Source organism: Pelobates fuscus, chromosome 2, assembly GCF_036172605.1.
Source record: "Pelobates fuscus isolate aPelFus1 chromosome 2, aPelFus1.pri, whole genome shotgun sequence".
Taxonomy (NCBI): Eukaryota; Metazoa; Chordata; class Amphibia; order Anura; family Pelobatidae; genus Pelobates; species Pelobates fuscus.
In genome coordinates, this window is record NC_086318.1 from 313,108,004 (window position 1) to 313,121,434 (window position 13,431).

The 13,431-nt window shown below is 38.0% G+C and overlaps 1 protein-coding gene across 1 annotated transcript in view; it reads left to right on the forward strand.

Moving 5' to 3' along the window:
• The window catches only part of REV3L (REV3 like, DNA directed polymerase zeta catalytic subunit), a 185,774-nt gene that overhangs the window by 114,813 nt on the left and 57,530 nt on the right, over positions 1-13,431 (forward strand). The window contains exons 6-10 of the mRNA XM_063443510.1: positions 523-617; positions 7,557-7,661; positions 10,368-10,452; positions 11,752-11,894; positions 12,601-12,729. Of these exons, the coding sequence (XP_063299580.1) occupies positions 523-617; positions 7,557-7,661; positions 10,368-10,452; positions 11,752-11,894; positions 12,601-12,729 (557 nt within the window). The remainder of the gene's footprint in view (positions 1-522; positions 618-7,556; positions 7,662-10,367; positions 10,453-11,751; positions 11,895-12,600; positions 12,730-13,431) is intronic.

Sequence of the window (13,431 nt, forward strand, 5' to 3'; positions counted from 1 at the left end):
TGTTTTGGTTTTTTTTTTAAATCTCCCGACACAACTTCATATAATTGTTCCCCTAGTCACCCACAAATATGAAGACCATTTGTTCAGTTTATTACAAGGAAGTTTCTACCAACTCGCGGCTACCTCCTTGTAAAATGTAAAAATAGAAGCCGCCACTTCCGAACACCCCTATGCCCACCCTTACTCTATGGGGGTCCCCAGTATTCGAAAAGGGAGGTTAAAATCTCCCTTCTGTCCACGACTCTAATAAAAAGCCCCTTGGTAGGGCACCTATAAAAACAAAAAAGACTAAGGGCCCCCACCTGCCGCCCACGGGTGGGGGCTGTAGGGATGACCGTATAGCCCCCCCCACATGCACCCCTGCAGGTGGGGGCCATACTTTGTCTTAGGTTTGAAAGAAAGCTAGATCAGATAGAAAGAAATAAAGAACTGATCCTACTTTAAACCCCATATGGTGCAAAGGCATCTGATTTACCAAGGTTTGACAAGGTTTTTCTGAGACAATGCAAACTTCTGTTACAGCTCCTGCATGTTGGAAGGTGTGGAACCACAAAGCACCTGTGAACTAGAAGTAGATGGTGTAGCTGCTGATATCTTAAACAGACAGGAAATCGAAGGTACATTTCCAGCTTTGCTTTGCTGTAGATTTGTGATTTACTGAATTTTTTTTTTTTTTATAATTTTTGCTTCCTTATTTCTTTCCATATTTATTTTTTTCTTTTCTTCTTTATTTATGACTACTTTTAAAAATATTTTTTGTAAAGAAAATCTATAAGTTTATCTAAACAAATGTATTTGGAATGACATTGTGTGTGTAAATGACAGTATATCGGTATACAAATGTATACTGTTTATTGTTCATTATACCTGATGATCTGTTATAATGGAAATGTGTTTACATTCTCTTAGTGGCTGGTGTATTTTAGACGTACTATATTGGTGGCAGTAATTTATTTTTTTTTAAATTCTTTATTATTGTGGTGCAAATATTTAACACGAGCTCTTGCCACACCCCAACAACATGTACAAGATTGGTAAAATACATGCATGAACAAGTATAGGGTGTAAAAGTTTGCAGCACACATTTTTTAGTTAAGTAGCTAGGTCACAGAGTAGTAGAACATGTCCAAAGTATATGGTAAAGCATAATATGTGGTCAATGTGAGTTACGTGGGTATATGAAAATGAGTTTTAAAACAAGCTGTTGAGACATGAGTGTGGAAAAAGAAAAATAATCAAATAGATTGTTAGGTAAGCAGATGTGTCAGTGTGAGATTAGTTGGTAACTGGTTATCTGGATACATGCCTAGTGGGTGCTATAAGAAACTATAAAAAAATAAAATTTTAAGAATAAAATGGAGATCATGCTGGAGCTTTGAATGAGATATCACCCTGGCTGATCGAAGTTTCATGAGCTGCTTCAACATACAGGAACCATCACCATGGCGGGCATGAGACCTTGCAGAAGGGAGTAGACTTGTGGTTGGCCAATGCCTGATCTGCCGTGTCGGTGTAACAGGGAGCAAGTGGGCAGTGTTTTCTTTGTTTCACTATTGCACTCGTAAATAAAGGAAAACATGATAGAGATACAAGCACCAGACATGTAAATCATGTTGCAGCTGTCAACAGCACTATTAAAGTGAGACAACATATGATTGAGGCAGCCATAGGAGCATGAGGAAGGGTTGGGCAGTAAAAAGAGAAGGCGAAAGGAACAGTGAAACGTATCTATAAGTGGTTAGAGCTGTGGGTGCGAATTCCCTCTCAAATCTGCTGCATAAGAGATACTCTATGAGTGATGTTGGTAAAGACTAAGCTGGTATCTCTGGCTGGCCTTTCAGAACTTTCACTATGGCGACATTGAAGATTTCTGTCTGCACTGCGTGTTACATTTTATTTGGAATGGTTTCTGACTTCTTGCTGTAGACATTTTTTGCAACCTTGTAAATGAATTGTTAATAACATTTTAAATGTTCAATGTTCCAGTATAGCCTGGTTTTGATTTATCCATCCGGTAATTCCATGGTGGTTTTACTTGAAGGAAGACATACAGCTATCTGGACTAGACAAGATGGTGTCACCATTTTGAAGGCCAGACTTTGTCAGGAAATGTGCTTTATTTGCGTCTGGACCAGATATTAATTAAAGCATACCTTAACTTAAGTGAGAATTTGCATTAAAATAAAGGGAAAGCACAATTATCAGGATGTTTTAACCCCTTAAGGACCAAACTTCTGGAATAAAAGGGAATCATGACATGTCACACATGTCATGTGTCCTTAAGGGGTTAAACCAATATAGCATGAAGTGGCTTTAAGAGATAATGTTTTAAATAAAATATGATTGATTTGACCCTATGGCAAATCTTTTTTTTTTTTTTCTTTTTATCAATGCTCAGAACAAAACAAAATAAAAATAAATATCAGAAAGAAATGTTCGATGAGGGAAGGAACTTTGGAATAAGCCCTCTGTATCAAAGAGGAAGAACCCAGGGCTCAGAATGAGAGGCACAGTCATGCCAATTAATCCATGTTTTATAAAATGGAGGGGAAAGTATTATGAACCTTTGATGCCAATTGGTCAATTAAATGGTTGTCTTTTTAGCTCTAACCTCACAAAGAGCAGGGGACGAGTTCCCAAAGTTGTTCGACCAGCTAAGGTGACTTTATTAAAAATATTTTGGGCTCATATGGGGGGCAGGAGAGGGGGGGCGGGGCTTTTTGAAAGCCGAAACAACCAAGGGTATGACTTAAAATATCTCTGAAAACAGCCACCAGAAGATCTGACCATCCCCCAAATAGTCACTAATAGGCAAGACCATCACATGTGAAAATATGTACCACAATGGCCACAACAATTCTCAGAAGGCCATCCACATTCTATGAAGTTAAATTGGGGAGGTATACCACCTGAAAAGAATGTTTGTACATCTGCTCTTGGATGGAAACACAAATGGACACTCTGACTGCTGCTTCCTGGATATCACTCCACAAGTCTCCAATCAGCCCCCTCCTCCCCCTCCCCAAAGACCCTGCCCCACACTAATATAGCACATAGGATCCAAGGCATTTGAGAACAGAACAGATGTGGTTGTAAATTGCTTAAAAAACTGAAAAGGCCTATTACGAAGGAATACTTCTGTAGATATAAGTATAGTGGATTCCTGCTTTCCCTGGATCATTAAAATCCCATAGGCTCGTACCTGAAGAAAATGCTTTAGTTCTGAAAACTTGAGTGAGTGGAGAAAGATTTGAGGCAAAGGCAAATTTGTACCCAATACATTCTACTATGGAAAGTGATTTGTAGTATATAGGACAAGCTGTAAGAAGTAGGGACCTACCCAACTACATGTATACCAGTGGAAAGTCCAAGTCCCTAAATTTAACTCAAGATCTATGCATGTCTAATCCCCAAGAGAGCACAATTTTCTCTAATGCACATAGTGTAGTAATACATTAAAAGACTGGGCAGAGTTCCAAGCTACCCCTTAGTTTGGGGTAGTATCTTCGTATATAGCATATTTCTTGCAAGACATCTTTTATTTTTATTCCAGATCAAAGTATTTCCCTCTGCATGCTCTCTAAATCTGCAAAGCGCTGCGGAATTTGTTGGTGCTTTTTAAATAATAATTCAGTAACAATGAGCGGGAGAGCTTGAACTCCAAAACAGGACCACATCGATCTTGTGTCTGCAGCCAACATACCCATAGGAATTGCATTAGGTTTATTAAGATTAATTCTGTAACCCGATATGGAGCTAAACAAATTAAGTAAATCCTGTAAAGGCACGAAGGTGGAAATGCTCAATCAAAAAAATATGCTTTTATTTTAAATGAACCCTGGATAATAAAGGGGATTCTCTAAAAACCTCATAATAGCTACTACTAAAACCAACAGGGCCGGGGGCTTTTTGTTTCTATTAGGGAAGAAATAACCATCCTGACTTCCTCCTGCACTATGTCTGATTCTAATCTAGAGTCTTCTTGTAATTATTGAGAATAAGTGGAAGGACCATAGATTTAAAGAACGCCTTCAGAGCTTACCCAGTTACCCAGAGTGTGATTATAAAGGTATTGGTAATACTCCAGAAAAGCAGAATGAATCATTTCTGTAGGGGTATTACATATTCCTGAGGGATCCCTGATAACCATAATTAGTTTAGGGAGAGCTTGGGGCGTATGGCTGTAGCCCAAAGAGTATCTATTTTGTGTCTAGATTCTGCCTTTATGGAGAGCTTTTTGGAAATCATATAATGCCTGTGACAAGTAGTTTGAAGCTGCATCTTCTTGCACCTCAACAACTGAGAGTTTGAGCTGGCACCATCACGAGTGTCAGGCGAAAAATAAATACGAAGCCACAGACAAACCCTTATTTTTCATGTTTGAAAAATAGGAGAGTATGAAAAATTGGGCAGCCAACTGATAATAAGCATCTAAAAATGTGTTTTACAAGGAGAGGAGGTCAGAACTCTTAACCCAGATGTCCATACAGCATTACATCCAAACCATGCCCCTAAATGTATATATATTTTTACGGCACGTTGTTGATGATGTCATAAAGACGGTTTCCCTTTTTTTTTTTTTTTCTCCTTCTTGCTTGGCTCACTGTCCTTTGTCGGCATTGATTCATGTTGTCTGCTCTTGGTGGTCATGGGGAAGGGGTGACCTGTGTAAGGACTAAACAGCAGGGAATTTTTCTACTCTGCTGTTGATAGTTACTCCCAAGTGTTTTGATGAACAAATAGGAAATGTTTTAAATTGAAAATCATCCTTCAGTTATTATGTTACAATAATAAAAATCGGGATAAAGTGCAGAGGCTGTTGATAGTAATTGTATTTTATTTCACTTGGCAATGGAAACTTATGGAAGAAAACAGAGTATATGATGAAATACACAAATGCAGGCATGAATTTGTCAAAAGGATATCTTCTCTTTTTCTGTTTGTGGTTATTTTCTCACCTGTTATTACACCAAAGTCTTTAAAACCGTTTAATAACAGTGTTTATTGAACTCAATTAAGATGATGGTTTACACAATGTTTGTTTATTTAAAAAAGAAATAATGGAGAAAGAGGGAACATAGGAAAAGTTGTGCTTAGGACATCCACAAGTACAGCATAAATGTTCCTGATATGTGTTTACTGTGATGCTTATCTGCCCTGATTGTGTCTGCTAGAGTGAATAAGCATAACCAAACCACTTTAGTTAATGAAGCAGTTTTAGTGTATAGATCAGGGGTGCCCAAAAGGTAGATCCCTAGATGCTTTGTCATTTTAAAGGCTTCCACGATGCTTTGTCATTTTAAAGGCATGCAAAGCATCATGGGAGTTTTAGTTCTACAACATCTGGGGCTCTACCTTTTGGGCACCCCTTGTATAGATCATGCCCCTGGCGTGTCACTGCTTACTCTCGCCATTTAGGAGTTAAATCATAGGTTAAAGGGTTTAACCCCTTAAGGACAAATGACATGTGTGACATGTCATGATTCCATTTTATTCCAGAAGTTTGGTCCTTAAGGGGTTAAGGGACACTGTAGTCACCAAAACAACTACAGCTTAAGGTAGTTGTTCTGGTGAGTATATTCAGTCTCTGCTTTCTTGTTGCTGTAAACACTGTCTTTTCAGATAATTAAAGCCTACGGACACCTCCAGTGGCCACTCGTCAAATAGCTACTTGGGGTGCTTCCTGGGGCAGTGCTGCACAGTGTGCAACATTGTCATTCAGAGTCTCCACGCTCTGCATGGAGACGCGGAACTTTCCTTATAGAGATGCATTAATTCAATGTATACCTAGGAGGAGATACTGATTGGCCAAACCAGTGTTTGGCCCCGCAACCACCTGCCCCACCACCTTGATGATTTCAGCCAATCCAATGCTTTTCCTATGGTGCTGAGAAAAAATGGAGAGAATCAGTATCGTTGGTTTTGGCAATGTGAGATGAGGCCTAAAGAACAGAGATTGCGATGGAACAGTTATATGAAGGTATTTACAGCCATGGGGTCGAAGGAAAGTAAGGGGGGGGGGGGGGGGGGGGATAGATAGAGTAAACGTTTGTGCTAGAAGCACATTATCACATCACAAACCTAGAAACGCTGGCTATTCTCTTCTGCCAGACAGCCTTGTCAAGGAAAGCAAGTATCTGCGGTACTCCTAGCTACACTTATTGTCTTTTAATACATGATGGTCTACTCTGTCACTAGACATTAAAACCATGAACTTTCTGATTTAGACTGTCATATGGTCTCTAATATGAGGTGTAATAGGAATATTTCAAAGTGCTACGGAATATGTTGGCCCTTTATAAATGGCAATGATAATAGGATGAGACACACTTAGAGTAGCCAAATTGTCACGAACGCACCCTGCTCCAAGAGTGTGTGTGGCGTAGTTGTGGTGGGGAAAGGGTTAAAGTTCACGATTTGTCTGCACTAGACAGGAAATAATGACAAAGTCCCCCTTTATCACCACCCACACTTAAACATAGTAATATAACTATTACTATTTTAATGCTGCCACCACCAAGACAATTTATAAATGGGGTGCCTTGGTCCCCCAGGTAAATCAATAATAAAAACCCACCAAATATTACCTATCACAATATCTATGTAATTGCAAAATACTAATTAGTCTCTTCAGGTAACGTGATTCTTAACCAGACAAAGGCAGAACTTAATAAATGAATGTTTATTATGAGCAAAAAATAGTCACAGTGCATATAAGAATATATGATAAACAAATTGTTTACACCAACAACAAATAAAAACTAAAAGGATAACATTTAAATCCTAATTACTCATTTAGGTTTTTAAAGTACAACTTCTACCCAGGGGGTCTCTGGCAAGGAAGGATGATGGTGACTCACTCAAAATTAGATCTTTGGCCCCAAGCAAGTACACCAACATCCCTCCAAATCATTGGATATATACCCTGTGGATTATCTAGTCTTGCCCAGGGGTGGAGTCAAGGTGTACCTACAGAAATAATTGACTACCTCCTTTGTTCCAGACCAACATCAATCCAAATGGAAACATTTGGGTCTAGCTTCTCTTATGTACCCGCCACATAAATAATTGCCTCTATGAATTTATTATTTTACCATTCTATATATATGTTGCATGCCAGCCTTGCGATCCGATAGGATGGACACCACAATTCCTTCCCCTATGGTCAAGTTAGGCCACTCATATTTAGAAGATGGCGCTTGTCCCATTCCAAATGTCCATTTCCAAGTGTAGAACCTTGCAGAGCCTTGATTACTTCACATCCATATGGTAAAATCCTTTTCACATTGCTATGCCATTCATACTACCCCTTCTGTCATCTGACCTCTGTGGGGGTCCCAGCTTCAAAAGATGTAACCCCTTTTGACCTCGACAATACCATCTCTGCCAGGCCAGCAGGTCTTTAATATACTACACCAATTACATTGAAGAACAATATTCCATAGTGTAATAATAAGTTATGCACACTTGCCGTGACACAAGTGTTCATAAAAAAAGTAACTTGGAGTATTTTTTTCCTGGACATTTTTTATTCATGTTTATATATTTTTCTGCAGTTCAGATAGGGAAGAATCCTGGTCTACAAGCTATATGGGAAGATGAAAAGCAACGTAGACGAGAAAATAACCAATCTTCTCAAATCAGCCCGCCAGAGTCCCAAGGTAAGCCAAGCTGCCTGTTGTACAAGTGTGGAAAGATATATGGGGTGTGTATAGCTTAGAACACTCAAGATGACTTTGTTCTTACATATCTAGTATAGGTTGCTGAATGTCATGGTGTGGGGTATTCTACTGAGCTTGCAATCTGTTATTCTGTGTTTATGCCAGGGTTATATGACTCACATCTTATTCTGAGAGTTGAGTTGTCGTGTTACCCGCACTCCTGAGATCACAAGCTTTATTCTGTGAATTGGTAATTGATGTGCACTTCATTTTAATTCAGACAAAAACAAAGAAAACCGTAGGCAAAAATGTTCAGATCAAGAAAGTGTATTTACATGTTTTAAATGTTACCAGTTTTGGCTTTAATTTTTCTTGTGGAATTTTAATGTTTAGTTGTTTAGTAAATAAACCACACGCATACATGCATAGGTACAAGGGAGGGTGATGCAGCTGATTGCGCTAAATTACTTTTACATTGCCGTCTTGACAATTACACCTAAATATCTGGAATTTAAAAACGGTTAGAACAATTTATCTTTTTGTGTAAGTTTCACGTAGTGGTGTTTGAAAATAAGGCATTCAGTGATTTAGAAACTCTGGTCTACGTTCTGTAATATGTAAGGCCTTGTCGCTACAGTTGTTTATCACAAGCAACTGTTTATTTTTATCTTGCTTATACTCTAAATTGCAGACATCTCGGTTATAATATTATCAATTACCAACAGTGGGCACTTCAGGATAATTAGTCTTCTAGTATGCATTTCTTTTTCTGCAGACTACTTGTTTCATCCCCCACTCCTGTTTCAATATCACATTGTCTATTTTTGCTTCCTCAACAATTGTTACACAAACTGTTTGCATGTTCAGTACTTAGATCAGGGTTGCCAAAAGAAACTACAAATACTAACTCAAATCAGAATATAAAATGTACTAATGTTTTTTTTTTTTTATATTGGACTGTAAATATATTAGTTTTTGCTAATACTGTGTTTGACAAACTGACAGCTTTGGCTATCGGTCTGACCCCATGTAAACAAACCTTATGCTAAGGAATAAATAGCCAACAGCGTTCTCAGGCTAGGGTCTTTAGAAAATCTGTACATAGAGATTATGCTGTTAAGGTTGCAAAAATTTCATAAGTATTAACCACTTTCATTATATTGTTTTGTGGGTTTTTTTTAACTTCCCACGAGTTTTTCCATTTAGAGTCACAGTGTGACTAATGGCTTCTAGGAGCAAAGGAACGGTGAAGTATTGGTCGTTAACTTCTGAGAGATGCCCCGTGGGGGACTCTGCTACCTTCCAAGCCCTGTCTGAAATAACCTGGCCTGTAGGGTTCAAAAGTGGGCCTTTGGAAATGGATGGTGGGAGTGATAGAACATTAACATTGTTTTATGGATACATTTTCAACGCAATTCATTCACCTCATGACAACACAATACAAATGTTTTTGTTTCCCCCTTCTGAGTGCTCTGCGTCTTATATTGCATCTAATAATTATGGGTAGCAATATGTGAAAAGGCCCATGTTTACCTGAAAGGCACAGTGTAGGCATCCAAACAACTCTAGCTTAATGAAGAAGTTTGCGTGGATAGATCATGTTCTTACAGTCTCGTCACTCAATACTCTGCTATTTAGGAGTTTTTCTGTTTATGCCCCCCCTAGCCACACCTTTCCTTGCTGTGACTCTCACAACCTATGTTAAAAAAAAAGTTTCCTTTTCAGTCCGATGTTAATTTACTTTAGAAGTTTGGGACCCATGCTCTGTAAATTTAACTTTTGTCACACACAGGAGGCTTCTGTAGGGTCTAGCAAGCCATTTACTGAGAAGGAGATAAGAAATTCTAGATTAAACAGACTGTGCAATAAAGAAACCTAAACAAGTTTTTTAATAAGGACATAATGTAGTTTCCTTTGCACGTTTTTTTTTTAAACGGGGTGGGGGAGGGAATGGGTTATTTCACTTATGTAGCTGTTGCAAGCCCTCCCCATTTTTTGCTGCACAGTCTGTGCTGGCAGATTAACCAGTCAGAGACCTTTCATTAACACATCTCTCGACCCCCAGCCAGCATGCACACGTCAGGGGAAGTAATCGCATGCACTCTGTAGCCTAGCGTGCCTGCTTCTTTCCTTAGCTCTATGGAGTTAACAAAAGCAGACTAATACCTCCCTGGCTGTCTGACAGCCGAGGAGACGTTGAAGCATGGACTTATAAAAGTGCTTTATAAAGCTCAAAATAAAATACTCGAGTCCCGTGAAGTATTTCAACATGTTGAAATGCTTGTGTTTGGAATGTTCCTTTAAATCCAATGCAAACAATAAATATATATTAATTGCCAGAACACATGTGCCTCTCGCATACAAAATTCTGCCACTGTATGCAGATTGCAATGTAATGTATAAACATATTTGGATTATTTTCATCCATTTGCTAATAAAACACATTTTGTTGTCAGTTTAAAGTGAAAGATTATCTAAGTTTTATTGACTTGTTTATAAAGAAGCTGCAACGTTGCTGTTCCTTTCTCTTATTGGTGTCTTTTTTGAAAGTGATTGGTGCTGTAAAAGTAAGCTTTGAATCCAATAAGAGCGGGGTTGTATGGTTTTGTGCCACTAGCCTCCAAACGTCAGTTTGAAAAAAGACTGTGAATTACTTTCCACTATAATAATTTTAACATTGAATTTTTTCCCCCCCCACTTCTAAAGATCGTGGATTTGTCCCTGTGACAGAAAGCGAAAAAATGTTTCAGAAGAGATTCAAAGAAATCCTTAAGCAAAATGACTTCTCTGTGTGAGTAAAAGTATGGATATTATTCAGATGCTTGGCCTGGGAATAAAACAGACCTCTTTTGCCAGCCTCATGTACTTCCTTATACTTTGTCAAATTCAGTCAACATTTTAAGCAGAGGTTATTTATTTTTCTGGCTACAGATGCAGATTCTACCCACTGAAAGCCAACACTGCTCAATGCTTCTGTGTATCCCTTTGACATTAAACATAACACGTTTAAAGCTGTGATAATCGCACTGGCATTTTACATGACATTTGATCTTGGGCAATACAGAAGCATGCAGCTGGCCACGTAGCATTGTCATATGACAGACCTGCAATTCAGTATTGAAGTAGAAGATAAATAAAATGGTTTGCACAGACCCTAGCACAAAAAAAGGAGCAAAATTACCCTGAAAAATAACATTTTATACACTGGACACACCCTCACCCTTGATTTCATAATGTGTTAAAGAGAAAGTGTCATGACCTCCTTAATCAATGATTGTCATGTATTTTAGGATAAAATGTATATTTCAAAGCATTAGGCGTTCTAAAGCAGATACACTCTTTCTGGTGCTGCTCTCTCCTCCTCCTATCTTGGTCTGTGTGTGTTACACTAGTGACCTTGTATGGGAATGCCTCCCAAAAGAGGGGTGCATAAACACACTCACTTCATCGCTAAAGCATTCGTGCATGTGAACAGAGTAATGTTTGTCAATCCTGTATTCTTGGACAAATGGGAAACCAGCTTGCTAGAGAACTTCAGTACATGCACTGTAGATTGGGAAAAGCACAGGAGAATAGAGTGGTACTGGTTTCCTCTTACTCTCTTGTAAATCAAAATCATTCCTTGGCAACCGAAAATGCTGAGGATGGACTGACAGATGAGACATTCATTTGTTTTGTTTTGTTTTAGAAAATCCATACACCTACTAGCAGTTCTGCCAGTTCAGATGTTATACCCCTTTATTTACACATACTTTATGTGTAACAGAGGAATAGAATTTATTAAATTTTTTTATAGCTTTTTGGAATTTATATTTCTTTTTAGATGACTTATGAATTTAAATTAAGGTTAAATAATTAATAGTTTTTCCATGCCTGGACAACTCAAACCTTGACATATATACTACATGTGTTGAAAGACTGGTTTGAACAAAAATATTCATCTGTGAATTGCAGGGTTTCATTTCGTTATAGGAATATAAAAAGCATTCGTAACTTACATACTGCTGATGAAATTTTACTAGAAGTGTAAAAAAACTTTCCTAAAGTTTCTGCCACAGTTGTAGATTGATGTCTTCATGTTCTTGTACAGGACACTGTCACACTCTATGGATTGCAGCAGTGAATCAGAAGAATTCTCCACTGAGCTAACTCTGCACTCACAGTTAGATTCCACAGAGGCTGTCCCGTGCACACCTGCAAATATGGTGGAAGTACACAGAGACCACAAGCAACGTGAGTGCTCACTCATTTTACCTTTTGTCAAGCTATAGATATTTTAACTAAATTTCTTTAAAACATTTTAGTACTCGTGTATGTTAATTATATCTATATTCTAGTTTTGCAGTCCTTTGTAGTGTGGATTATACCTCTTATCCCCTAAAAATCACATGCACTATATAAAGAACCTCGATATCGAGTTTGGTAGATCTATAGATGTCTATGCAATAAAATGTCATTACTAGTGCCAGTCAGAAGGTATGATACTTATGAAAACGTGTCAACTTAGTGTATTCATGTGCTTAATTAATATGCACAATCTCATTGCCTTGTTGACATCAGGAGGGATTCCCGCTTTAGCCAATCATATTTAAAAATTGCTTCATGTTGGCTTTGAACTTTAGTTTGGCCAACGATAACAGTTGGAAACAGATGTGTGTGTTTTAATTTTTTTTCTTCCTTGCATACTCTTGTAAATCAGAATGACAAACTGACTTGCCCTCTGTGTGTTACTGTTTTACATTTGAATCATGCAGGTTGTCAGAGGTCTAAAATTAACTGCATGTACGCCGTGTTGACTTTTTGTAAGAATGCCCTTCATCTGTACTTTTTTGTCTTGTAATTCTACCCCACGCTACATTATGATTTTTGTGAACTCAGCTGAAATCCCATGGAGATTTGACATCAGGAGATGTTTTGTTAAGGATGTGTGTTTCCTTAGGAAATGAAGGGTATGCAGAGGAAGATCAGGCAGATGCAGTTATCGATGAAGAGGCCATATTAAATGTTATGGAAAGCAGTCAAAGTTTCCACCCCTTGTCTCAGAGACTTAGTCAGTCTCCAGTGTTCTGTAAGTAATTCTTAACCTTTCTTCTGTTAACTCTTTCGCTCAATATGCACTAGAAACCCGGCCAGTTTTGAGCATTTGTCATCTTTTTCTTTGTCATTTTTGTGAACCGATTCTCATATATGTTATTATTCTATTAAAAAAACAAAAAAATATTTAAGTACAGATCTGACTTTTCTTTGATAAATAAGAGTTCAAGCACAACAGCTACTACATTCTTTTGTATTCTCTTGGTACTGCACCACAGTAAAGAACCAAACTGTTTTTAGATGTTTTGGCTTTCACGACTTTTCTGGCTTTCTGTAAAATATCTACACTGGAAGTCCCATTTCCACTTTAGCAGAATCAGTTTTGTGCAAATGCACACTGTAATGATCTTGGTGCTCAGAGTGCCTCTTTAACTCAAGATAGAACAAATACATTGTTCTCGTTTTTGTTTTTGTTTTGCTTGTAATAGTTTTATACAACTTATACTGCTGAAGACCATAATCTATCTTGCTTTGAGAATACCTCATGTTAATTAGATTTAATTTGATGGTTCTGGCTGCAGGTCAAATAAAACCGTGACTGCATCATCACCATTTCAGTTATATAAAAGAAATATAGAATATTGACAGTTTGACCTGCTGGTGCAAAGCAGATTTTTTTTTTTATTTAATTTCTTAACTTCCAGCAGTGTTTGCATACTTTCGCAAAGACACAAGA